This window comes from Mixophyes fleayi, chromosome 1, assembly GCF_038048845.1.
Source record: "Mixophyes fleayi isolate aMixFle1 chromosome 1, aMixFle1.hap1, whole genome shotgun sequence".
Taxonomy (NCBI): domain Eukaryota; kingdom Metazoa; phylum Chordata; class Amphibia; order Anura; family Limnodynastidae; genus Mixophyes; species Mixophyes fleayi.
The window spans coordinates 189,396,109-189,421,632 of NC_134402.1; the positions used below are offsets into that span (position 1 = coordinate 189,396,109).

Here is a 25,524-nt window from a genome sequence, read left to right on the forward strand (position 1 = left end):
TTTCCACATCGAAATAACTGCATTCATATTTGATTGCTATAGTGAGGTGACTGGGTGGATGTGGCACCAATCAGGCAAAAAGATTCCTGGCCCCATCACCATACTCTGAGACTATATAATGGGAGGCCACAGATCTGTGGACCCATGGCTCTAATTTGCTACAATGTTTTGAATCCTTTACATACACTAAGTTGAGTTATTTGGAATTCATAGTCTACATTCTCATGAATATTATCTGAGCCTGTAACAAGACAACTTCCAAAGAGTACCTCAGGGATATCACTGGTTCCTTCCTAGTGAACGCACATATTGCGTTTTCAGAAAGATTAGTTATAAAACAGTTGCTTCAATTCTATTTAGGTGACAGATGGACTTTTACAGACTGAGACAGGGTTTTTTTCATTATAATGAGAGGCCTTACAATATCAGTCTCTTGGACAAAACCATGTTACAATGCAAGGGGTGCCAATTAGTTTATTATTTTGCACATACGTTACATACTATGTTTTCTTTCATGTAGCACACAAATAATTGATAGCTTTATTTGTACACTGAAGTTTAAAGTTGATCTAGAACATGCCTTACCCCAACTAGAAATCTGCCATCACATGTTAAATTTGTCTCCCGCTCTAATGCAACATGGTTTTGCCAAGGTGCAAAGTTACTCATTTTTTGCTTTACTTTCCTTAATGAATCAGGCCCACCATGTTAACTTTATATAGCAATGCAAACTTTCCATGTGGATGGACTCCACTCCCCTGCACTCCACCAGAGAAGCTATGGTGGCAAAGCAGACAGACCTGAATATAAACTGCAAGATAGATGGGCCTTCAATCAATGACACTTCACTTTTATCAGTGCCTCTAGCTCTTCAGTATCTAGCTCTTCATTATTGTGGAACTATAAAGCCCTGCATGTCCTTCCATATGGCAAACTGGAACTTGTAGTTCCAAAATTGCTGGAGAACCATAGGTTACACTGGTATGCAGCCAACCATATAATAAACTTAATGTGAAAGTTTTTTTATGTGGTACCTAAAATCACCTTAAGAGATTGGCCACTGCTCATGCACTGTAGGCCAAAGGCTAAAATTTGCAACTGCTGTCTGTTGCTCTGTAATCCACTCAATTTTCCTGCTTGTCACTCATATGGACATGATAGACAGATCTGATCTGCAAACGTGCGTTCGTGCTAAACACCTCTTAGTTTGTTAGCCACAGACTCAGTGACATAGAGTGCACTACCTGACTGGCCACTGGGGTAGGCAAAATTTGTCATTGCCTGCCACCTGTCTAAAGTAGCAGAAGTTTCCAAAGGTTTGACTATTGTATTTACATACTAAAAATTCTCAAAGATATATTATGTGGGACAACCATATTATATATAATTTAATAACATTCATATATATATATATATATATATATATATATATATATATATATATATATATATATATATATATAACATTCAGTTTAGATCATAGAGGCCCCCCTACTTCTCTCACTGTATAAGCCACTGTGCTCACTTCTGCAGTGACTGACCGATGACCAGAGTAAAAGGGGAGTGTGATGCAGCATTTCCCTGACACCAAATCACTTTCCTTCATTCTTATTCTCTATTTATTTTGCCAGTATTATCATACTTACTGGAGTTTTTGGGCAATCCATCCCCAATACTGACTTGCAGGACCTTTCCTCCTGGTTTCAGCAAGGCAATGTCCCCTTGTCCCCTGAGGAATGAGATGCTTCGAGTGCCGCCACCTCCCCAGCCTTCTCTCTTTACTCTAATCTGTAGTCTGCAGAAAACATGGTAATTATGGACATTAAGTGGAAACCACAAACAGAACATGAAGCTATCACATGTTTTAAACTTTTTCCTGCAACAATATAAATAAGCTAAAAACAAATGGGAGATCAGGTTATTCCTATCAACCAAGCACTTGTATTACCACAGCATCATTCTTGTTGATTATTCTCGGCATGCAAGATCTGATGCTGTGTTCCTGAGGATCAGTCTCATCCATGTTCTTACATGCATTCACAAACCTAAGTCACCACAACTGGAAAACGCTTATAGCTCTTACGTGTCGGCGAAGTTCAGAGCCAGTTTACTCTTGGTTGTCTCCTCATACCGCTTGTGCATCAGGCTAATCAGTTCTGTTTTGAAAACCGATTCCAGCAGGGTATCATGCTCTGCCTCATGCAAGATGAAGAAGTCATCTTGGCGGGTGCTGTTTTCAGAAAAAAGAAGCAATGTAGGTAGAAAAGTAGTCGTTGGTTAGCAATCTGCATAAATATGCCTGCCATTGCCATGTTCCATGCAAGCAAGGTCACTAAATGAACACTTCTCTTTTTATAAATGCTAGCAACAAGATAATTCACTTTTAATGAAAAGACCTTTAAGAAGCACGAAAATAATGTTTTTAGTAAGACTTTTACCACAATTCTTGAATATGTGATGTGCTGAGTATACATATCTTTACGTACCTTAAAGAAATAGTTTTAATGCACTGGATTTCCACTTTTTTCTTCAGAACCTCCTTGATCTGGCCTTTCTCGGGTCCCTTCTTCACCTTCTCGCGCCCAATCAAGTAAAGGTATTTAGGAGTGAGAATCAGATCCCTCTTTATTGACTGTCAGTAGAGAAAGGATCTGTTACTTACAGATGATGTGAAACATCCATATAACCATGTTCCTCAGATGAAATCTAACTGCATCTCAATATCGATATATTTTTATTTAACTGTTTTTTTTCTTTTTATGGGGGGGGCGTAGATGTGTGTGATGCTTGATGCGGACAGGAGTTGTGAGTTTCAAGCTACAGAGGGGATAGTTGGTCTTTGTCTGTGGAGAGGATTGGTTGCACTAGTATGAGATGTTCCTGAGATCCGAGATGAATCAAGTTGAGAATATGCCATAGTCCTGAGAGAGATAGAAACCGACAAAGCTACAGCAATCCCAAGTGAAATGAAAGGGAGTATTAAACTAGAGCAAGTGTGTCATCTAAGAGATGAGGATAGTGCAGAACTTCGTTCACTGAACTGTGTGTCACAACTTGAGTGCTCAGAGTAGTCCCTGAGAGACATTGAGACTGTATTATTATCTGCTTGGTGTTGAGAATGAATAAGTTACAGGATCTGAGAGCGTTTTTATACATCAGTGTGAAGATTGTGTCAGTGGGGAAGAACATTCATTCAGGATAAAGGTGTTCAGCAAAAAAATGCGCAAATCAGATCATGCTCTTATACTTTGACATGTCTGTACTGTTGAGTATTTTACTCTTCTAATGTAATTTGTAAAATATTCTACATGTGACCATTAATCTATAACTATGGTGCATGGAGGCACACTTAAACAATGTTTTTGTAACATTCTGCAATGCTTTTTGCATCTACTGTCTTTTTTTTACTTTATGACTATGTAACTATAGGGATGGGAGACAGTGGTATTACTGTTAGATCAGGTGCTAGCCACTTTATCCACCCATGATATTGCCAACCATTTCTTATCTTACTTTGTTTGTTTTATAGAACACAGTCAAATGGAGGGGATATGGCAACAAATGTTCTTTCCATATGGATACTAAGGGCTCTCTGTAAGTACATTTTTGGAGTAGAGTCGCAACAAATGTAAGAAAAGTTCCTTAAATACATACAGCATAGCTCTGCTCTACAAATGGATAGAGCTGACCTCTATCACCTCTGACATGGTGGGGGAATTTGTCACAGAGGAAGAGAGGGGGCAGTGTACATGCTGCATGGAAATGATAAATCTTATTACCATGCATGCATTCTAGTTCTGTCATGAGTTGAAAAGTCAGAGTGGAGCTACAGAGGAGGCAAATATGGAGGAAACAGTCAAAATATGCCACCCTTCACTAAATATTTGCCTTAGTACATAGACTCTGGTCCTGATTCATTAAGCAAAGTAAAGTGAAAAAATCTAAGTAACTTTGCTCCTTGGCAAAACCATGTTGCTTTGAAGGGGGGGGGGGTTATAATGAGGGGACAGATTTACAGTTGGGGTAGGGCATGTCCTAGATTGGCATTAAATTTCAGTCTCAAATTAAAGCTATCAAGTATTTGTGTGCTACATGAAAGAAAACACTGTATTTAACTTATGTGCTCAATAACAAACTAATTTGCACCCCTTGCATTGTAACATGGTTTGTCCAGAAGAAAATGTTCTCCTTTTTAGAGCAGCTTGGACTAGTCTAGGTATGGGCTCAACACTGTGTCAAAAGTGCAGCACTGTGATGCCTACGTTAACTCCACTGTGTTCCATAGTTTTTACAAATTATTTCTTTAACGATCTTTACTGCAAATATCTTGTCCCATATTTTCACACAGAAGATCGGTTGGATTAGTATGAAGAGACTGGAGAGGGCAAGTGAATATATTGTCCTGTTCCTGAAATGATCCTTAGGAATTCCCTAGCCTTGTGGCGTGGAGCATAATAAGGCTGAAACTGCCCATCTACAGATAGGCACAATGCTGTTATGAAGAGAAACACCTGATCAGCAACAATGTTCACATATCCCTTGGCATGCTAACATTATTGTGCTTGTATCAATGAACCAAAATTGTGTAATGAAAACACACTTTACTCTTTAACACTATTGGTATACACAAAAATCACAATAGTGTTTAATATTCTTAATACACTCGATCTGGTGTGTTTGGTGCCATTACCATGCCGCATCCAAAGGCTCTTACATTTTTTGTCTACTTTTTATTATTACACACAGACAATTCATCCCATGTGTCAGGAACCAAAGTTTAAGATACTCACAAATGTAAATATGAATGCATTTTGGTGCACTTGTGCAATACAGAAATACATATATTTGCAACACAAAATGGTTTGTCAAACTTTAAAGAGCGCTTATGGGCGTAATGTCCTCACCTTAAACCGTCTGTCATATTTGTTGATGGAGTCAGCGAAGTCTATCCTTTCCCGCTTAGCCATGAACTGACGGAGCTCTGGCTTATCCTCCATTCCCAAATAATCCCCCACAAAATTGCGATTTATGCTATTTCTGCGGCGTTCCTTGTACCCAAACAAAATGTTGGAGGCTTGTGTAACAAAAAAGAATAAATAGAAATGTTTTCAGGAAAGGCTGTATTCACTACCAGCTTTATAGCAATAATCATCATCAACATTGATTTATATAGTCCCAACAAATTCTGTAGTGCATAACATTGGTAACAAACAATAAAACAATAATAAAACAATACTTGGTAATACAGACAGAGAGGTAAGAAGGCCCTGCCCGCAAGCTTGCAATCTAATCTCTCATCGTTTAGTAATTTTATTACTCTGGTAGTTATTAAATTCAGGAATATATCTGAGTATTATTCTTTTTTTCTGATACAAATGTAATAGACATTTGCAATCTCATGATGGAAAACTATGATTAAGATACATTTTTATAAAAATTGTTCCCCACGATGTTTTTGCCTTAAAAGGCATTTTGTCACATAAAAGTTATTATTGGACACTTTCACTAAAAGTTATAACCTGATTTTACTTAAAATGTTGATGCTGAATCTGCCCCTCTGTAGTCCATTCTGCCTAAGGACCACCTTCTGTCAATGTCATGATCAAGACATCACTCTTTTTTTACATGTATTAATTCAGCCAAATGAAGACCATTTTAAGCATGTTTGCAGACATATGCAGATCGCCAGCCTTTTTTGTACAAGTTAATACACAACTTAAGGTATGCAACTACAAATATCACAAAACACGAATTTCACTTAAATACATACACACAATATTGTTACAGTAAGAACCAAAAAATACACTTTGATTGCATCCATAGGCCTATTCGTTAGACTCAAAAGAGGGACAATTATTAAAGTATAAGGAATGCTGGGACTGAGTCCTAATGAGAGGCAGGTGAAAGTAATGACTTCCACATTGATTTATCTCAGTGACCCGAAAACAATACTTTGGAGGAGAGTGAAATCTGATGAAATCTGCAATCTAGCATATTATTGAATGCCAGAAACCTTAGGAAATCATTCAGACATCTTTTTCTACACTTTGATTTTAAAAGGAGAAATTTGGCAATATTACATTCATAGTCAGTGATCTTATTCAATAAATTACCTGTGATGTTAGCAGCAACTGTTTATTTTAGGATTGGGAGGTAAACAATCAGAGCAAAACATCTCTGGAATTCTTGGGTAAAATGTTTTTCCTTTCATACTAGATCATTAAAGAATCCCTGACATACTGTACTTAAAGGTACATTTCGGTAAAGAAGTTGAACTGCAGTAAATGTCTTTAAAATAAATATTAATCTCCCCTCACCTTCTTCCCTCATCTGCTCATACTTCCTCTTAGCAATGTATCTTCTCCAAGCTTTCTGGATGGTTCTGGCAAAGGTGTCAAATTTTCTCTCTCTCATTTCCTCCAATAAGAAGAGCTGTAAATTTAAGAAGTCTGATTAGATCAACAGAAAGATACAGAAGACCATTTATGGACCATACTCTGGCTGTTGAACTGTTTTTTGCTCCCTCCCTATTTTCATAAATTGTCTTTCAGTACACAGCCTTTCCAAATAGTACACAGTTAGCAGACATACAACATACCATAGTTAGTTTCCCTACTTCTCTATCCTTATGGGTTACATTAGCAGACAATAAAACCTCCTCAGCCTTGATTCAGCTGACATATTGTGTTGTAGCTGAAAAAATTCTAAATTAAATTTTCCCTACAGCCACTGTATACTGTTCTGGCATTTTCAAGGAACCTGTTATTTCATTTCCATGGGGAAGTCAATTTGGTGCAATGTGTCTCCGGAATAGTACGTGGCGACACATAGCCTCAGTGTTTTTACTAAAATCTCTGCTTCCTTTCCTTAGAGCTCCATGGAGCTACGAGGAGAAAAGGAGCAGAGATTTAGTACCGTATTGGCCAGCAACGTGCACAGCCGGACTTCGAGGCAATGTCCAGTAGCACCTCGCGGCTAATTGAATCTGCCCCTATTTGTCATCCCTTTGTAGCCATTTTTATAATCACATATCTGCCCAGGGATTGGCAGCTTGCACAGATTGATAGGTGACTGACCCCCAAAGACATCAGGCACTGTCATAGCCAGAGGGATACCATGAAAATGATAACAGTGCACTCAATGCAGTCTTATCATATTCATTAGGAAAAAGGGGGGGGGGGGAATGGTATACAACCACACAGGTTCATCTTATCATAATAATGTCACAACACTTTCTCCTGTATAGTCCCTTTCAATATGCAAATGTAAATATTTTAGTACACTAGAAAGGTGCTATCACAGAAATTTTAGGTTCATACAGTACAAAGAGTAACAAGGAGTTTTTTCTACATTGTAATGTACTTCATGGACTATTCTGTTATTGGTACATATTTAGCCTTGTGGGCTTGCTATGTTTTGATATAAAAAAAACTGCAAAATATAGATGATAGAATAGAAGAGTATGAGAAAATACTCTGCATTAAAAATGTAACACTGTTACACTACCGCCTAATGTTTCATTACATACGGTTCTTCTCCTCATAAAGAGATACCATATGTAGTTTAATTTATATTTTCTCATAGATTTGTTAGTATGTAGTAGGAGTTATAACATTCTTGTTTTGAACTTGGGGATCATACATTTTATGAGATGTTGGTGTTTTCCTACTTTAGTGCCTCCAGAATAATATTTGTTACATTTATAAAGGTTGTTTCTTTATAAAGTGATAATATTTACAGCCTCTTTAGAATTTCCTGTTTGTCTTTGTTGTGTGCAGTGTTGTCATATATAAGAAACGTAATGCAAAATCCATATGACTGTTTTAGACACATAAAACATTGCATCCTTCCCATTACAGACTGACACAATGAGGGAGGGTATTCCTATAACATACCGATTCTGGATTCTTGACAAACACCTTGGATTTTCCCATTTGGTACTGATCAGCATCCATATTTACTGATCTCAAGAGATGCTGTACTCCTTGCCGCTCATCCCCTCTCCACCTTGGCCATGTTTCCTGTGTTAGGATGGCATATCTGACAACAAAGAACAATAGCTCTTATATGATATTATCATATGTTAGAAAGTGCATATGAGCACTTAGGAGCCTGACTAGTGTCTCCTACCTTTGTAGGAATTTATTGAAAACCCTTCGATAGGCAAAACCAGCACGACGTACACGGATGTTCTCCTTCAGGCCCAGATACTCCACTTGATGTTTGACTCTGCAATTCACAAGGGTTGATACTGACATTTCAAATGAAATCTAAAGGATTTGGAGAAAGAGGCATCTATTTCTATCCACACTCTGTCTATCCTGACCTGCTTTCTTCCCAGTCTTTAGACCTTTTCGTCTCATTTGGTTTGATGCAACGGATATAATGAGGTGTGCACTTCATCAGTGTATTTACAAGGTCATTGGCTTGTTTCTGCAACAAAGAAAGAGATCATGTTATTACGGCATACAATCCAGAAAAAGGGGCATTCACAGACCTCACACGTTTAAAGGGCTTTTAAATAATTTAATGTAATATTATATCAAGCAAAATAAATTACCTATCAACCATCCCTGCAAGAAAATTATGGTTATAATTATCTTACCTCCCATAGTTATGGGAAGAAGCCCCAACTTTCTCAGAGTGATGGCTACCATTTAGAAAAACAATAATGAATTGCCCTACTGTAGTTCTTCCCCCCCCCCCCCCCCCCCCCACCGACTAATTTTTGTAAAGCTGGAAAATAATAGATTTTTTGCTATAGTTCCCCCATGTGCTATTATCTGTATGTGCTGGGTTGTATATACCCAATGTTGATATATATTATATGACTCAGATACGCTATGTTTGGGCTGTGGTGAATTAAATATTAAATTACATAGTAAATACATCTTTATGTAATCTAAGGGGTGGAACAGTGTAAAGTATTACTTCCTTGGAGCACTTCAATTCTGACCTAGGGTCAGAGTCATAATGGTAGGTTCATTGGATTAATCTACCTAGATGGTGTGTGTGCATGGTAGTGAAATAAGTTTTGTGAGCTCCACTAACTGGGGCATAGTCCACTGTGCCTAAATAATGTTTTCTGCTTGTACAGTGCTGCAGAATATGTTGCAACTATATGAATAATAAAAGTAATGTTTACAAAACCTGCCAAAAAAAGTTAACCCAATTTATGTAAATGATCCAGGCTTTCATTCCTTGCATAGTTTATTATAATTATATGTACAATGTGTTTATTATTTTTTCCCAAGGTATACAGTTATCTTAAAATATTTCTATACACATGCAAGCTTTTATAAAGACACAGCATGAGCGGCCCGGACCACAAGGCCCAGGAATACCTTGGATAAACAAACACATTATTTGGCTCTACGCATACACTAAAGAAAGGCTACAATACAATTTCCATTGTTCTGCAACATATCAACATATCTTTCCAGGTTTAGATAAATTTTATGTGCATTATTTAATTATATAGTCACTGGCATTTTAAATATAAAAAGGAAATGCCCTCTATAACATAATTAGTGATAAAACAATAACATGATTTCCCCAGGTGTACACAACACTAGGTAGCATAACTACATATTTTAAAAAGCAAATTCAGGCCAAAATAAGCCCGTACTATAATCCATGCATACCACATATATACCCAAACAAAGGTCAGATCAGCATGAACCACACCCACATCCTCACAAAGCCATGCCTATGTATGCACTCAAAGATTACAGACTGTTGGGATGTATGGGGTGGCTGCTTACACAACAGCAAATCATTTTTGTTTTGCTAGTACCTTGATTTTTGAGCTTGCAGTACTCGGCCTACTTTTCTTGTCTGAGTCCAGTTTCTCTGGGAAAAGACTCTGTATGAATTGGCTGGGGAGAAACAAAATTAACATTGTTACAAGATTGTGGCTGGATCACTTATAAATTACTTATTGTATAAATATATTTAAATTATTAGCATATTGTGCCAATTTATGTCACTGCAAATATACTGATTTTGGATACTGTGTATTAGAAATGTTCAGATATTTTTTTATATTGTGTGTATTTCGGTATAGAAAATGTATTGATTTCTAATGTATTATGTCAGGTCAGAGGAAGTCTGTTTTGCTGATAGCATGAAATGCTAAGCAAGTCTTTTCATCGCAGAAGTGATAAAAAATTGCTTTAGCCTGAAGGCCAAGCAGGAGTTCGTTACCTGTTGTCACATCTTGTTAGAGAGACAGGAGCCTGTCTGAACAATGTAGACTCAGGGTACAAGTAATGTAGGATATCACAGATTGCTGTTAATTTTAAGTTAATTTTGAAGTTAAATGTGTAAATTCATGTCTAGAGAAATATCACATCCTGATGTTAAATCATCTGATGTTATATTAGATGCTTCGGTGCCTGGTCGGGTCAGGGGACTTGTTTACCCCCTGCCAGGCTGTGTCCACAACTGTATAAAACAAGCACTGTTTAACCATGTGGCATTATACCATCTGTACTTTCTGGATATCACTAGTACCTCAAACTAGTGTATGTAACTGTCCTTTTCAGGACTTCCTGAGCTAATAAACATCACTGCTTAAGGAACCCTCTTTGATGCCTACTTACCTGCCATAATTCCTGTGACCTACAGATTAGACCCAATCTAATCCATTATCCGGCTGTTCTGAAGTTGCGTCCCAATGTCCAAGCTTTGCCCGCTACCCTGCAGTTCTGGCCAGTGTGATAGGCCAGGGGGAACCATACACAGCAACCGTGATCTGAAGGCAGGTGGTCAGGGGTACCAGCTCAGGTATACAAGCAAGGGGGTACACTAGCAGCGAGAATTACCCAGAAAGATGCGGTTCTAGGTGTCGCTAAGGAGCCTAGTGGTGGCAGCAGGCTCCTCCTACTGCGACAAGAGGGGCACATTTGGGATAAAGAAAGGGGTCGGTGGAAAGGCAAGCCCAGCCATTCCCCAGCAACACAACAGACAGGGTGGCATAGGAGGTCCATTCTGTCACAAAGGTGAATAAGGACATAGAGAGATATAATTGATTTTATGTCAACTACTATTTCAACCGAAGTAATCTAATTCTGCAATTCTGTTAATATTTTATTAGCGCCCTTAACATTTTATCATTTTATGTGTATTTTTAAAACCTTTAAATAAGTACTTTGATTTTACAAATAATTCACCTTTTCACTGCAAATAGAGTATATTGCAATTTAATGTGTAAAAAATTTTCTGGCTTTGATAACTCACAGCACCCCAATATAAGTCTAATTAGCATAACATATTACATAAGGCATACAAAAAAATGTGTGAACTTCACCTGCATGCAGAACAGGGGGAGTACCAGGAACAGAGATAGATTAGTATTTTAGATTGTATGTTCTTACAATCAGGGCTCTCCTTCCTCTTGTTTCCTTCTTCTCTCCCACCTCTTCCCCAGTTGCTTTGTACCCCTTCAGTGACACCTTTGGCTACCCTTAATATTCTTGTAATTGCCCTTTGTCATATGACTTGATTTTGATATCCTTGTATGTGTTACTCATGCTCCAAGTAAGTAGTTTGCCATACACTTCTAAGAGAGAACTTAGGTATTATTAAGGCACCCAGTATGAATACAATGCAAAGTATTGGTAGTTACTGCAAATGGAATGTCTTTATTTTGAACACAGGTCACAAAGGTAATATCAAAATGCAGTCAATGTTAATATAAGTATCAGAAGTCCATAGGCACAACAGGGAATGCTGGTGAGTTGTATAGCAGAACTCAGAGTCAGGCAGGCAGGGGTTAATGCACAATAGTCGAGCACTAGTTTAATGGAAAGGGCAATGTATTTGACAGAATCAGGTCGCAATACAAAGGCACACCGGATCAAACAAAAACTAAAGACTTGGTAATGCTGGTATTCGGGTATAACAGAGGGAGTACAGGTACAAGGAGACTGGACTACCTGGTTAACCACAGGAATAGGAGATACTGGAGTGAAGTGCAGATTCAGGTTACCAGGTTTAATAGATGAAGCAGAAGATACTTTATCAGGTACAAATGGTGAAGTTCAGATTCAAGTTACCAGGTTAGTAGATGAAGCAGCAGGCACGAGGCACAGGTTAGCCAGGAGGCATGAGGCACTGGATGATCCACGGGAGAATCAGGCAATAGGAAGGTCGGGCAAGCCAGGGTCAGAACCCAGAAGTTCCGCAAACAATACCAGGGAGTAGACAGGAGTCAAATGAAGCCAAGGTCTAGGTCATAGGAAAAAGGTGCAAAACAGTGGACCAGGCAGAAGTTAGATAATTAGGATAACTGACACAATTCACAGGAGTACTGACAGGGACCAGAAGCAACAAACAATTGATGAACTGCAAGGTGCAATGTTTGGAGCGGGTATATATGGCAGTAGAACAGGTGCCGGTGATAATCAGTGAAGGAGGTTAACTCCTGCAACCGAGGTGGAAATATCCAATGGCAAAACAACAGCACCTCTGGAAGCATAGAGGTTCTGCAGGCCAGATACAATTTAAGATGAGAGGCACCTCTGAAAGCATATCAGAGTCCTAACAAGGATTTAGCTGGCAATCTGCAGAGCAAGGCTGAAAACAGAATTACACATTTGTTCATTAGTACACCTAGGTTAAAGAGATACAGGTGGAGAACATATGTGTGACAAAATAATAATAAATGGTCTGATTTAACTTACATGTTTTGAAATGGTTTGAAAGTGTCTTTTTCCAAAGCTAACTGGCAGGGTGAGTCAGCACTGAGGCTAATCAAGTAGAGCACCTGATGAGAACTCCTTTTAAAGGCAAGGTGAGAGTGTCACTTGTCTATCAAGCTAGGGCTGTTGTGGGAGGAATGTAAACTATTACAACCTGAGTTGTTCATTGTTCATGGTGACCGATGTTGAATAAGTCAGCCGGTATCTAGAGAGCTGGTCTCTGTTAATTTAGCGCTAGGGTCACAAGAAAGTGTGTGGAGCTTTATGTTGTCAATTACTTTACCATCTTGACAATCATGCAAAGTAAAAAAGCAAGAAGTTGTTTGTGTGTGCATCACCAGAAGTGTGAGCATGTCACAAGTGGTGTTTGAAGTGGAATGCTTAAGGAAGCAAGATTCCGCTACCCAACACGCTTTGACATTAACATGGAGGAATGTAAATGTAGCTGCTGCACAACAAGAGCAGCAAGCTCAGGTGATACGAGTTGCAGAGGCACAGGAGGAAAACACCAGGTTCTTATGGAAAGAGTTTGTCCAGATGAGATGTGACAGAATAGTATTACCTGATCTGCCTCTGCAGAAAATGTCAGCAAGCTTATATGGATTTAGATAAGGGCCAGGCCTCTGATTATCCATGCTTAAAGTCTGATATATTGGCTCACATCAGGGATTCGTGGCCAGTCTGAAGCCCAGAGCTACCATGCGTGGTGTTATGACCAAGGACCAAAGCATCTGCCTTCATGCCAAAGCTGAGACTAATGGTAAAACTGCTATTGACAGAGGGCAGGTGACAAAGATAATTAATCCAAAGTGCTTTGAATGGGGTGAGCCAGGCCACTTTTGAGCTGAATGTCCTCAACTACCAGAATCTATGGACTGTTCTGTTGCGGATGTTGGGCCTGCTTATTCAAGCTGTTGTATTATGAGTTCCACATCAAGAAGTCCTGGTTTGTTCCAAGTGAAAATCTTGTCTTAGATTTGGTTGACTCTGGTTTCCAGCTCTGCTCTGCCTAGGTTGAAAGTCCTTTGCATATATGGGACAATTGAGGAATATGAGAGAACACTTCTTCCACACTTAAAAACGGCGCTTAAGCTGCCGTATCCACTTATTCTGGGGTGAGACTTCCCACTGTTTTAAGAAGTCCTTTGTGAGCAATTCCAGCCCGATATGCGGAAGCCCAAATCTGCCTAGGAAACCACAGTGTCTGAACCTTGATCTTTGGGAACTGCCAATCTGAAATGCTATCCTAGGGGTCACGGCAAGAATTCCACCAAAATGTCTCTATTCAATGAGGCCTGGACAGTCAAAAGCAGTGCTGGCTGGTAACATTGGTTAAGACCTCCCCGTCTGTTGGGGAGGATATGGATGGTCCGCAATAAAAACTTTATTTCCTTTGAAGGACTTTGCTGATGACCAGCTTAATTATGCAATTTTAGAAATACTGGCAGAATCTTTGTGGTGGTCTGTAAAGGTTTCAGCAGCAGTGTTGGGTAAGAATGTTAAGCCACACACAAGTTTTCAACTTAACCAAGATTTTGGTTTTATTATAGAACTGGCAGCAGATGGTATATGCAGGTACTCACAGGTATAATGTCAGTCAGCAAACAGGTATAAACTTATATTGTCAAATGTTTTGCAATTTGGTAATACTGTCCAGAATACTGTCGTGAGGGTAAATAGTGTTGAGGGATAGATCTCTTATGACAATAGTGGTAGAGAACCTCCGGTCACTTAATATTTGGGTTGGGTACGGTTTAACGATGATAATAAATCTGACAGCAAGGGGGCCTACAAAATCGGGCTTTGTAAATTCGGGTTTTATTTGTAAGCCTCCTCGTTGTGGAATTTGTGGTAATCGTGAAAACGATTACCACAGTAATATTTTGGGATGGACACAGTAAAAGACACCACTATGGCTGACACATCTTTCTCCCATAACGGTCACATGTAAACGGCACAAAAGGCGAACTTCTGGTCCGCGCAAAGCAGACGGACAGACTATGCCCCACTTCTGGTTACCACTAGATCACTGGGGATTACACAATACAGACAGGAGACGGTAAGTAGTGCTCTGTGTCAATATGCATTTAAAAGTGTGACTGAGGTGAATGGTGTAGCAAAAGCAGCCCAGCCTGCAGAATGCATACCATATTTTGCTATTAAAAATAATTTTCTGTATGGAGTTGGTATTATACAAGGGGAAAAGGTAAAGCAGTTAATGATTTCTCTGATTCATGTACCTCTAGTGTTAAAAGCAACATATACACATGGGGGTTACGGTTCCCACCACAAAAACCACGAAGAATAGTTATAAATGCAGAGTGCAGTAAATTTTGAACACCTGTCACACAGGTTATAACCGATTGCAGTCAATGGTAATACAGCTATCATAAGTCCATAAGTACAACAGGTAATGCTGGTAATATATATTTGCAGACAGGAACAAAAGTACTTGATAATGCTGGTTAGATGTATTGCAGACAGGAACAAAAGTACTTGCTAATGCTGGTTACCAGGAATAGCAGATGAGCTGGTGACCAGGCACAATAGGTAAAGTGCAGATTTCGGTTACCAGGTTTAGCAGATGAAGTGCAGGCACCAGTAGACTGAATTAACAGGTTACCACAATTAGAAAGCGCAATTGTGGTCACTAGTGTTCATGATCGGGTGCACCCTTCCCATATGTGGATAGTTATTACTATCCCAGCCTTATTAGCGCTATCATCAGAGTGGAAGTGAAATTGACTACCTAGTGCGGTCTTTTTTCTTTTAGTTCTGAATTAACAGGTTAGTCAGAAGGCACAAGGCACAAGTTAGCCAGGAAGCACGAGGCACTGAATGATCCATGGGAGAGCAGGGAAAATGAGGGGCAGGCAACCCAGGAGTCAGAAGCCGGTAGATCCACAATATACCAAGGAGCAATCAGGTCTGGGTCACAAAAGGAGGTGCAGGATGATGGAACAAAGCATGAGTCCAATATCTGGGAGAAGTAAGGATATACACAGATGTATCACAGAAACCAGCAGCAGTTTAAATTTAGAATAAGCACAGAGTCCTAAAGGTGGGAGACACCTGGGGGAAGATAAAACATGGGAACAAGTTCTGCTTAGGTTTTCTTGGCCCGGTGTAAATATGGCAGTGAAAACATATTGGCGGTCATGTCCCATTTGTCTGAGAACCTGTCCCAAACCCATATACAGGGAACCTCTCATACTAATGCCAAGTACTAGTCCCTTTTGAGCATATAGCTATTAACTTTTTGGGGCTACTGGAGAAATCCGCTTGTGGGCACCAATATATATTTGTGGTACTTGACTATGCAACCTGATATTCAGAGGCAGTTTCCCTACAGAACATAAAGTCCAGCACCATAGCTAAAGAGCTGCTATTGATGTTTAAATGTTTGGGAATTCTGAAGAAAACTTTCAGAGCACCACATTCATGTCCAAGATGATGAAGGACATGTGCAAATTGTTAGGGGTGATGGCTCTTCACACCTCGGTGTACCATCCACAAACGGACAAATTGGTGGAGTGCTTTAACTGTACATTAAAGCACATGCTGAGGAAAGCCGTGGTCCTGGAGAAAAAAGCTTGGGACACACTATATTATCCCATATTTGATGTTTGCCATCCGTGAGGTACCTCAAGTCTCAACAGGGTTTAGTTATTGAGTTATTGCTCAGGAGACAGCCAAGGGGTATCTTGGATATGTTGAAGTAAGGGTAAGAGCAAAAAGGCCCCAAAGAGACAAATCTGGTACAATTTGTGATCCAAATGTATGAGAGGCTGGAAAAGATAGGGCCCATTGTGCAACAAACATGTAAAAGAGGCTCAGGAACGGCAAAAGCAAAGTTATGCTAAAACTGCTGTAGTTCGATCTTTCAAGCCTGGGGACAAGTCCAAGTCTTTGTCTCAACTCAGGAAAGCAAACTCTGCACCCACTGGCAAGGTCCATATGAAGTCTAAGGGCTAGATTTACTAAGCTGCGGGTTTGAAAAAGTGGGGATGTTGCCTATAGCAACCAATCAGATTCTAGCTTTCATTTATTTAGTACCTTCTACAAAATGATAGCTAGAGTCTGATTGGTTGCTATAGGCAACATCCCCACTTTTTCAAACCCGCAGCTTAGTAAATCTAGCCCTAAATATTTCTGTCACAAACACTGGGATACTTGATGGTAAATAACTAGCAGTACTTGGAGCTACTAAGCAAAGAGGTGTGGAATCCTATACTCCCCCTGTACTTACCAGGGACCCCAGCAAGTAGGTATGGACTTGGCTGCGTGGGACGTATAAGCCAGGTCTTGAGATCAAATCAGGAGCAGGATCAGAATGTAAAGGGTAGTCTGGAATGACAGGGTCACAACCAAGATAACGAAAAAGCCCAAATTGTATGCCAAAGGGGTGGTCAGAAATTACCAAGATCAAACTATATAAGCAGGTGAGCTAAATCAGATTCCAAAGAGAATGATCAGGAGCAATAGCTGAAGTTAAACCAGGAGTTAAGTAGAATACAGTACATACTCTGGAGCAGGAAATGAGACCCAATAATCTTGCAGCAAAGGGTCAGCTTTATAGAGAGACTCAAATTAGGCGCTCAGTGATGTTACTGACCACCGGGGAGAAGCACACTCCATTGTCTGGTAACAGGCACCATGCGCACTGGGAGCCGCCGGCCGGACCAGGAAACAGCCAAGAAGGATGGGACAGCAGGGTGGCTTCTGTCCCCGTGAAGGTGAAGGTGAATAGGAACAGTGCCTGACTATATTATGCCAAACTTGTTAAACCTTGGTATGATGAGGATCCCTCTCCTCGGGTAGTGAACACTGTTATTGAAAAGTCTGATGTTCCCATAGAGCCAGCTTTATCTGTTAGGCAAAAATAGCAGACTGAGGAAATGATACGCCAGAAGAGGGGTCAGGTATCTTCTCTCATTCCTGGGCGCACTACTTTAATCGAATACGAAATTGTTCCTCCGCCAGGACTTGTTGTAAAGCAAAAGTTGTAAGACATTCTCGGAGCCAGGTGGCTGACATGAGAAAGGAGATTGTGGAGATGGTACAACTGGACATGGTTGAGGAATCTACTAGTGAGTGGAACAACCCAAATGTGCTTACCCCAAAACCCAATGGGAGTATTATGTTTTGCAATGACTTCAACCAGCTAAACAGCATGTCCCAGATCAATGCCTACTCAATGCCACGTGTGTTTGAACTGGTAGAAAATCTAGCTGGTAGTAAGTATCTGACTTCTGGACTTAACCAAGGGGTATTGGCAAGTTCCTTTACTTCCATAGCCAAGCCAAAGACCACATTTTCCACCCCTGATGGTGTCTTCCAATATAAAGTCCTACCCTTTGGGTTACATGGGGCACCTGTCACCTTCCAAATGGCCATGAAAAAATTGCTATATCCTCATACAGCTTCTTATTTTGATGACATAGTGATTTATATCCTAGACTGGAAGTCACATCTGGCGAAAGTCGAAGCGGTCTTAGCTTCATTGCAGTCTGCAGGATTAACAGCTAATCCAGAAAAGTGTGCCTTAGCTATGAGAGAACCCAAATATCTAGGGTACATTGCCAGACAAGGGCAAGTAAATCCCCAACTAGACAAGGTGGAAGCAGTCAAAAATAAATTGCGCGCAGTTAAGAACCTTCCTATGCTTATTAGGATACTACAGACATTTCATAAGCCATTCCGCCACTAGAGCTGCTCCACTTACGGACATATTAAAGAAAAGTTGTCCAGGCAGGTTAGCCTGGTCTGACTCTGCAGAGGTTGGTTGGCCAGATCTTCGCTTAGCCCTATGTTCATCTCCAGTACTACAAGCACGTTGCTTTACTCGGAGGTTCTTCCTCCAAACCGATGCCTCTGGTGTCAGCTTAGATGCAGTCTTAACACAGGAAAAGAACGGAGAAAATCCTGTCCTGTATCTCATTTAGAAGTTACATAAACATAAATATGTAACCGTGGAGAAGGAATGTCTAGCCATAAAATGGGCTACAGAAGCTCTGCGCTATTATCTCCTTGGCAAAGAATTCTTGTTAATAACAGATCATACACCATTGCGGTAAATGCAGAAGAACCAGAAGGTAATATCAAGGTAACCCGCTGGCTTTTAGCACTGTAACCTCAGGGAGGAGCGATATATAACAAAGGGAGTGGTTTGCCATAGACTTCTAAGAGAGGAGCTAGGTATTTAGCTGGCAATCTGCAAAGCAAGGCTGCAAACATAGTTACACATTTGTACAGTAGTGCACCTGGTTAAAGAGATACAGGTGGAGGACATATATGTGACAAAATAATAGTAAAGAGTCTGATTTAACTTACATGTTTTGAAATGATTTGAAAGTATCTTTTTCTACAGCTAACTGACAGAATGGCTAGTCAAGCAGAGCATGTGACGAGAAGGCAAGGTGGGAGTGTCACCTGTCTATCAAGCTAGGGCTGTGGGAGGAATGTAAACTAATTAAACCTGAGTTGTTCATTGTTCAGGGTGACCGATGCTGAATAAGTCAGCGGGTGTCTAGAGAGCTAGTGTCTGCTGATTTAGTGTTCGGGTCACAAGAAAGTGTGTGGAGCTTTATGTTGTCAATCACTTTGCGGTCCTGACAATAAAGCAAAGTAAAAAAGCAAGACCCTGTTTGTGTGTGCATCACCAGAAGTGTGCCAGTGTCCCAATATATATATATAGTAGCTGGTCGGGGTAAAGGGATTGTAGACATACTTTGCTATTAATTTGACTGATAAATGCTGTTTTTCATAGCAATCGGCTGGGAAGGATTTAAAAAGAGTTTTAAAAAGAGTTATGTGCTCAGTGCTTTAGAGCAGTCCATCTGATACCTTGTGATCCACTGAAAACTTTAAGTCAATTACATATTGAGGCTTTGAATGTCAAGGACAGTACAGAACGTAATGCTGGTTAGGGAGATGTATTTTACTTACTGTTCACTGCTCTGCATCAGTTCAATGAGGTCTATAAACAGAACATCTCTATTCCGCTCACAGAAGCCCTCAACATCATATGAAACCTGAGGGAACAATTGTTATATGTTCAGGCGTCCACCTAAGGATTAGTCAGGCCTGCAATCCTTGTTACTATGTCAATGCCTTAATTGCACTTAATTGATCTCACTATATCCCAGTGCTCATGATCATATATTTGTTGGACCCTTGACTATATAATAGATTACTACACAAGATATGCTAGGCTCCCTGTAAGATAGATCTTTGCCATTATTTTCCCTAACTTGTTTCTATACCTTGTATTGATGATATTTACCTTCCCTGCATAGTGGTGAATAACAAAGCCAGAATTCCAGTTGTTGAAGTGTTCATGGTTCCCCACAGCTGCCTGGAGTTTCTGTAATAGGGTCTGATCTGCGCCGCCACCTGTGGCATGCATAGTGGCACACACATCATCCAGCACACTCATAATACCTGGAGGATTCTGAGAGGATAAAGGATTATGAACACAAATCATCATCACCGTATTACGCTTTATTATACCTGATATCATATACACATTCATGTTTATATTTAATTCCTTTAGAACTAATTCAAGTTAATTCTTTACATGTACTTTACATGTGATGTGAGAAAAGTCTCCATGTGTCTAATAACTTCTACTGACCCAAGTGCACGACAGTCTCTTAACTCACCAACTTGTTCTCAATGAGGTCACACACCACCTTGTTATTGAAGTAATCAATAGGGGACCATTTTATACCTTCCGCAACATATTCTTCCTGAAAAAATAAAGTACAACTTAGAATTTGTGCACACGAATCACACCATATTTTACTTGAGTTTTTAATAACATATTATTGGCATTTAAGGTGAACTGAATACTAATGTAAAGTCTGATGTATGTTTCCTTTCCTTTATTGCACTTTATTGATGAAGTATTGTTCTGGGAACCTCATCTGTCTTTTGGTGAAAAAGGAGAGAACTGTTCTGCTTCTGCATATAATTTGTCTTTCTTATTTTTCTTATTACCCATGGTGACTTATGGTTACATTTTCTAAATCTAAAATCCTGTTTCTACAAAATGTGCGTGAAAATATCATTAGGACATTTTTTGCAAAGGTTTTATTGCGTATGTTTTATTATTGTTTAATTAATTGCACTGCTTTATTTTCAAAACACTTTATTTCAATGCACCTCATTTAAAACTTCTCAAAACAAGCTACAATTGGCAGGGACATTTGAGGGCTCCAACACAAGGCAGCAGCTATAGAAGTGGCCCCAATAAGTTGCTGTTCCAGGGCCTGAAATTCCTCTTGGCGGCCCAGTAGATATGCATGTGAGTGGTGTTAAGAATGTGGCTGGCACAAACACTCCTTAGTAGCTGCTTCTGTGTAAGTATAACTCCCCATATATTAATTACCAGTTGTTATTTGATAATATCTTACACTATGTGAATAAGCAACACTTTGTGACTCAACCAAACTTGCTATTTGCAGTAAATCATTTTGACTACAAGAAAGTGTCTGATGTAGGCTTACTGCAGTACTTCTGGATATACACCCATGTTTAACTGTAAGCCTATGTTACATATAAAGTGTGCTTAAACATGCTTGTAGAGCTTGTTGTTCTCATGCTTGTACAAATACTATGGGCCTGATTCATTAAGGAAAATAAAGCAAGAAAATGAGCAACTTTGAACCTTGGCAAACCCATGTGGCAATGCAAGGGGTTCAAATAAGTTTATTATTTTGCACATAAGCAAATACTGGCTGTTTTTTCATGTAGGATGCAAATATTTAATAACTTTATTTTTACACTGACATTAAAAGTTGATCTAGGACAATTATAAATCTGTCCTCACATTTTAACTTTACCTCCCCCTCCAAAACAACATGGTTTTGCCAAGGTCCAAAGTTACTCATATTTTTTCCTTTCCTTTCCTTGATGAATCAGACCCTATGTCTGTGAATGAGCTGCTACTGAGTGACCGTGCCATGACTACTCCGAACACAGCCAGCTACATAAGTGTAGTAAGTATTGGCAACAGTTTGTACAGGGACGATGCATGCAGAGGGCCAACTAAAAAATACACAGGAAATTATATTAGTTTCGGATCTCCAGATGCCACTAGGAGAGACCAAGTGATTTAATTATATAGATTGTGAACCTATATGTCAGGACTGGTGAAGGCTTATGGCTTCTACTGGACTGAAGGACAGTGAAGGAATGGCAATTTTCTTCCTTTATCCACCTTCACTGCAGTTGTGGTTGTGTGTGCCTGCCAAAACTGGGGTGACAGTGAAGCGGGGCCTCAGTATAGGTCCAGTTCAGTATAAAGCATTAAACCTGAAGCAGATACCCTAAGGTTGGCTATAAGGAGACTATTATACTGTTTTTAATAATATCATTCATTTATATAGCACCAATCATATTATGCAGCACTGCACAGAGAATATGTAAACATTCACATCAGTTGCTACATTTGTGGATCTGTGTTTACTAAACTTATGAAATGCCTTCTAAGCACATTCTAAATGCACATTAAAACTTGCAATAGTGACATTACAATTGCATGCATTTACACCCTGCAGTAGAATGTATTTTAATGTGACACAGTGAATGCACTCATTATATTTGCACCCTTTACTTGTTATAAATGAAATTAACAACTTAAGCTATTTACTACCTGCGTTCAAATTCAGAGTCACATATTTTACCTGTTCAGCCTTTAATGTCAACTCAATGAAGATCTGCTGCAGTTTTTCATTCACGAAGTTGATACAGAATTGTTCAAAGCCATTTTTCTAGAAGAGACAAGATATATGGTGGTTAACACTTATTAATGATTTCCTTCCTGAGAACTAAGGTGCTGTATAAATAAGTCCTATAGAACTAAGGTGGTTGGTTATAATATGATGCATGCTGATATCTGATATTTCATCCATTTCCCTCTCCACATTTTGAAACTGCCCCTGTCACATGCAGGCTTGTTCTCACTCGTTAGAACTCGGAGTCCTGGGGGTAAATGTGTTAAGCTGCGGATTTTGAAGTCGATGATATTCGGCGACTTCAAAATAAATGACTTCAAAGGCAAGTTTTGCCTTTAAAGACAGTGTCATTTTAAATTTCCCCTGCAAAGTCACTGATATCGGCGACTTGCAAAATCTTCAGGGTAATACATTTGCCCCCTGGTGTCTATGGACTAAGGATTTTGGTGCAGTACCATACTATCACCAAGGTTGATGCTGTATTTTGGTTTCCTACTATTTCAGCAATGCAGCAGTTAAGCCACTCTGGTGCATTCCTCGGCAGTTGATGAACTGTACATGTGGCTGGTTCTTAAAATCCTGACTGTCCCAGAAGTCTGGGCCAGATCATTGAACTAGTAAGAGAGTTGATGGTGACACTTTAATGCAGTCCAAGATATCCTGCACATCTGATAACCTTATAACCTTGATTCTAATCCTGAGTATCTGTATACTTTCATCTTGACCTGGCGATCCTGTGAATGGCAAACCTTGAATCATGATACCTCTTACTTGTGTACTGCTTGTATTTGCCTCTCTAGATATAATGATTTCATTCTGTACATACAATCTTTTAAAACCTTGTGTGTTTGCAACAAAGACTCTCTCATTTCACCTATCTCAGATTTGTGACCTATTTAGTGACCACCCAGCTTCATTATACACTTACACAGGTGGACAGGTCACTTCTTTCCACAAGGTCAGCGCACCTTATTTTCCTGAAATACTTTGTGCTCCTGTGAATGTTCTATCCCTGCACACTTCATGACCTTCATGACTGCATGACCTTCGTATCAGGCAAAATCATGTGCAGTGAAGTACAACCAGATGTGGCAGGTTTAAAAGCATATACATAGAGAGTAAAGAGATGTACCTGGAATATTTCAAATCCATATATATCCAGCACTCCAATGCTGTATTCTTCATTGGGTTTCTGCATGGCCTTATTAATTGACTAAGAAAAACAACAATATAAAAACATGATTAGAATAAACTACCAAAAACAACTGTGTGGAAAACCCACGCAAACACAGGGAGAACTTCCAAATTCCACACAGATAATGCCCTGGCCGGATTTGAACCCAGCACTGTGAGACAGCAATGCCCCACTTTATTCTAAAATGCCTCTCATATTTCCCACTTGCTCTAAAACACCTCTCAGCCTTCCCACTAACTAATGTTAATAAGCTTTGTCCAGGGGTTAAGCTTGGTGGGGCATGAAGCATACAATAAGAGTTCAAGCTGCCGGGGGAAATAAGTACAGATGAGTCTAAAGCGAGAAAGAGCTGGGGGCCGCAGGTGAAGGCACAGAGAGCCATATGCGTCTCTCGGGTCACCTGTTGCCCATCTATGAAATAATCATTCTGGGCCTGATTCATATTGGAATGCAAAGTGAATGCAATTTGTGCATTTTCAAATTAGCTGGAAAATGCCTGCCTGAGTGTGGCTGGTTCACAAATAACTTATTGTATAAATGCATTTCAATTAGTACAACAGTGCGCCGTTGTATAATATTCCAAATGTACTGATTTTCTATTGAAAATGTACTGATTTCTGAGACTGTATGCCATGTTGGAGGAAATTTGTTTTTGTAACTGTTCTAAAGGAAGTCCCATGCTAATTAAACCTTTTCATCTAAATGACCAACACATCTTCTTGGCTTAAACGCACAAGGGGGGCAGGGGTTGTTACCTTTTCATTCTGTGTCTTGGAGAGATAGGAAACTTATCTGAAAGTAACAGCAAGTAATTTAGGAAATCAAATATTGATGTGAATTTTGTTCAGTTTAGACATCTAGGGGTAAATGTATGAACGTGCGGGTTTTTCAACACCCGCGTGTTCAGTGTGTTCGGCGATTAAATTTCAAGCAGCGCTGCATTGTAAAGGGAAGTTTACATGCATTGCAAAGCTAACAATCTGTGATATCTTAAAAATTCTGTGATGTCCTGCATCTTGTTTTTAGACACAGGAAATCTAGTAGAAAGGTTTTAATTAAACCTTCCTGTCTTCAAGTGGACCCTCACGCATCAAAAAGTCCGATTAGCATGAGAGCTTTCTTCCAACAGTTGCAGAATACACATTCCCCAGGAAAGGTATAAACCCCAAACAAGTCATTTCCCCACAACACAATACACAAAAGACTTTCTAAACAAAGGCTCATTGCATCAAATATATACATCAGAAATAAGGCATTTCCTTTAGCAAGGTTAAAACAGAAAAAGCTAATTTTCTACCCTGGTCTCAGAAATTAACAATTTCCTATATCAAAATATACACAATATCAAAAATAAGTTCATTGGTAAGTGTATAAATAAGCACCCTGCGCTATTTCCTTTAAATACATTTATACCATAAGTTATTTATAAGTGATCCAGTCACAAGTTGTTTTTGGAAAAAAGTTCATTATCATGGCAAAGTGGGACTTTGAAATTAATTTCAATTCATCTGATCACTCTTCATGACATTCTGGAGTATATGCAAATTGCCATCATAAAAACTGAGGCAGCAGACTTTGTGAAAAATAATATTTGCGGCATTCTCAAAACTTTTGGCCATGACTGTATATTTTGCCAGGTGGTCCTGCCATCATTGGGATGATAGTTAAATATGTGACCCAATGAGGACATATGTAAGGAGGTTGGTGCAAAGGTAAAATGGGAGCAAATCAGATTTTAACATTTTTCTAATGCAGTTTACAAATGAAAGCAAACATAAGGTTGGTTGCTATGGGCAATATCACCTCTTCCTTTCCACTTTCCTGAAAATGTCCCTCTTTTACTTTCTGTATCTTTTTATGTGATTTGTCAGTCCTGTTGTATATG

General features: G+C 39.4%; 1 protein-coding gene across 1 annotated transcript in view; it reads right to left on the bottom strand.

Moving 5' to 3' along the window:
- MYO1F (myosin IF) overlaps positions 1–25,524 on the bottom strand; it is a 112,144-nt gene that overhangs the window by 13,894 nt on the left and 72,726 nt on the right. The window contains exons 11-24 of the mRNA XM_075204673.1: positions 23,577–23,657; positions 22,394–22,480; positions 20,369–20,455; positions 19,990–20,157; positions 19,653–19,738; positions 9,797–9,878; positions 8,327–8,433; positions 8,131–8,229; positions 7,896–8,040; positions 6,318–6,432; positions 4,905–5,074; positions 2,487–2,632; positions 2,084–2,230; positions 1,647–1,795 (exon numbers count right to left, since the gene is read on the bottom strand). Of these exons, the coding sequence (XP_075060774.1) occupies positions 1,647–1,795; positions 2,084–2,230; positions 2,487–2,632; positions 4,905–5,074; positions 6,318–6,432; positions 7,896–8,040; positions 8,131–8,229; positions 8,327–8,433; positions 9,797–9,878; positions 19,653–19,738; positions 19,990–20,157; positions 20,369–20,455; positions 22,394–22,480; positions 23,577–23,657 (1,669 nt within the window). The remainder of the gene's footprint in view (positions 1–1,646; positions 1,796–2,083; positions 2,231–2,486; positions 2,633–4,904; positions 5,075–6,317; positions 6,433–7,895; positions 8,041–8,130; positions 8,230–8,326; positions 8,434–9,796; positions 9,879–19,652; positions 19,739–19,989; positions 20,158–20,368; positions 20,456–22,393; positions 22,481–23,576; positions 23,658–25,524) is intronic.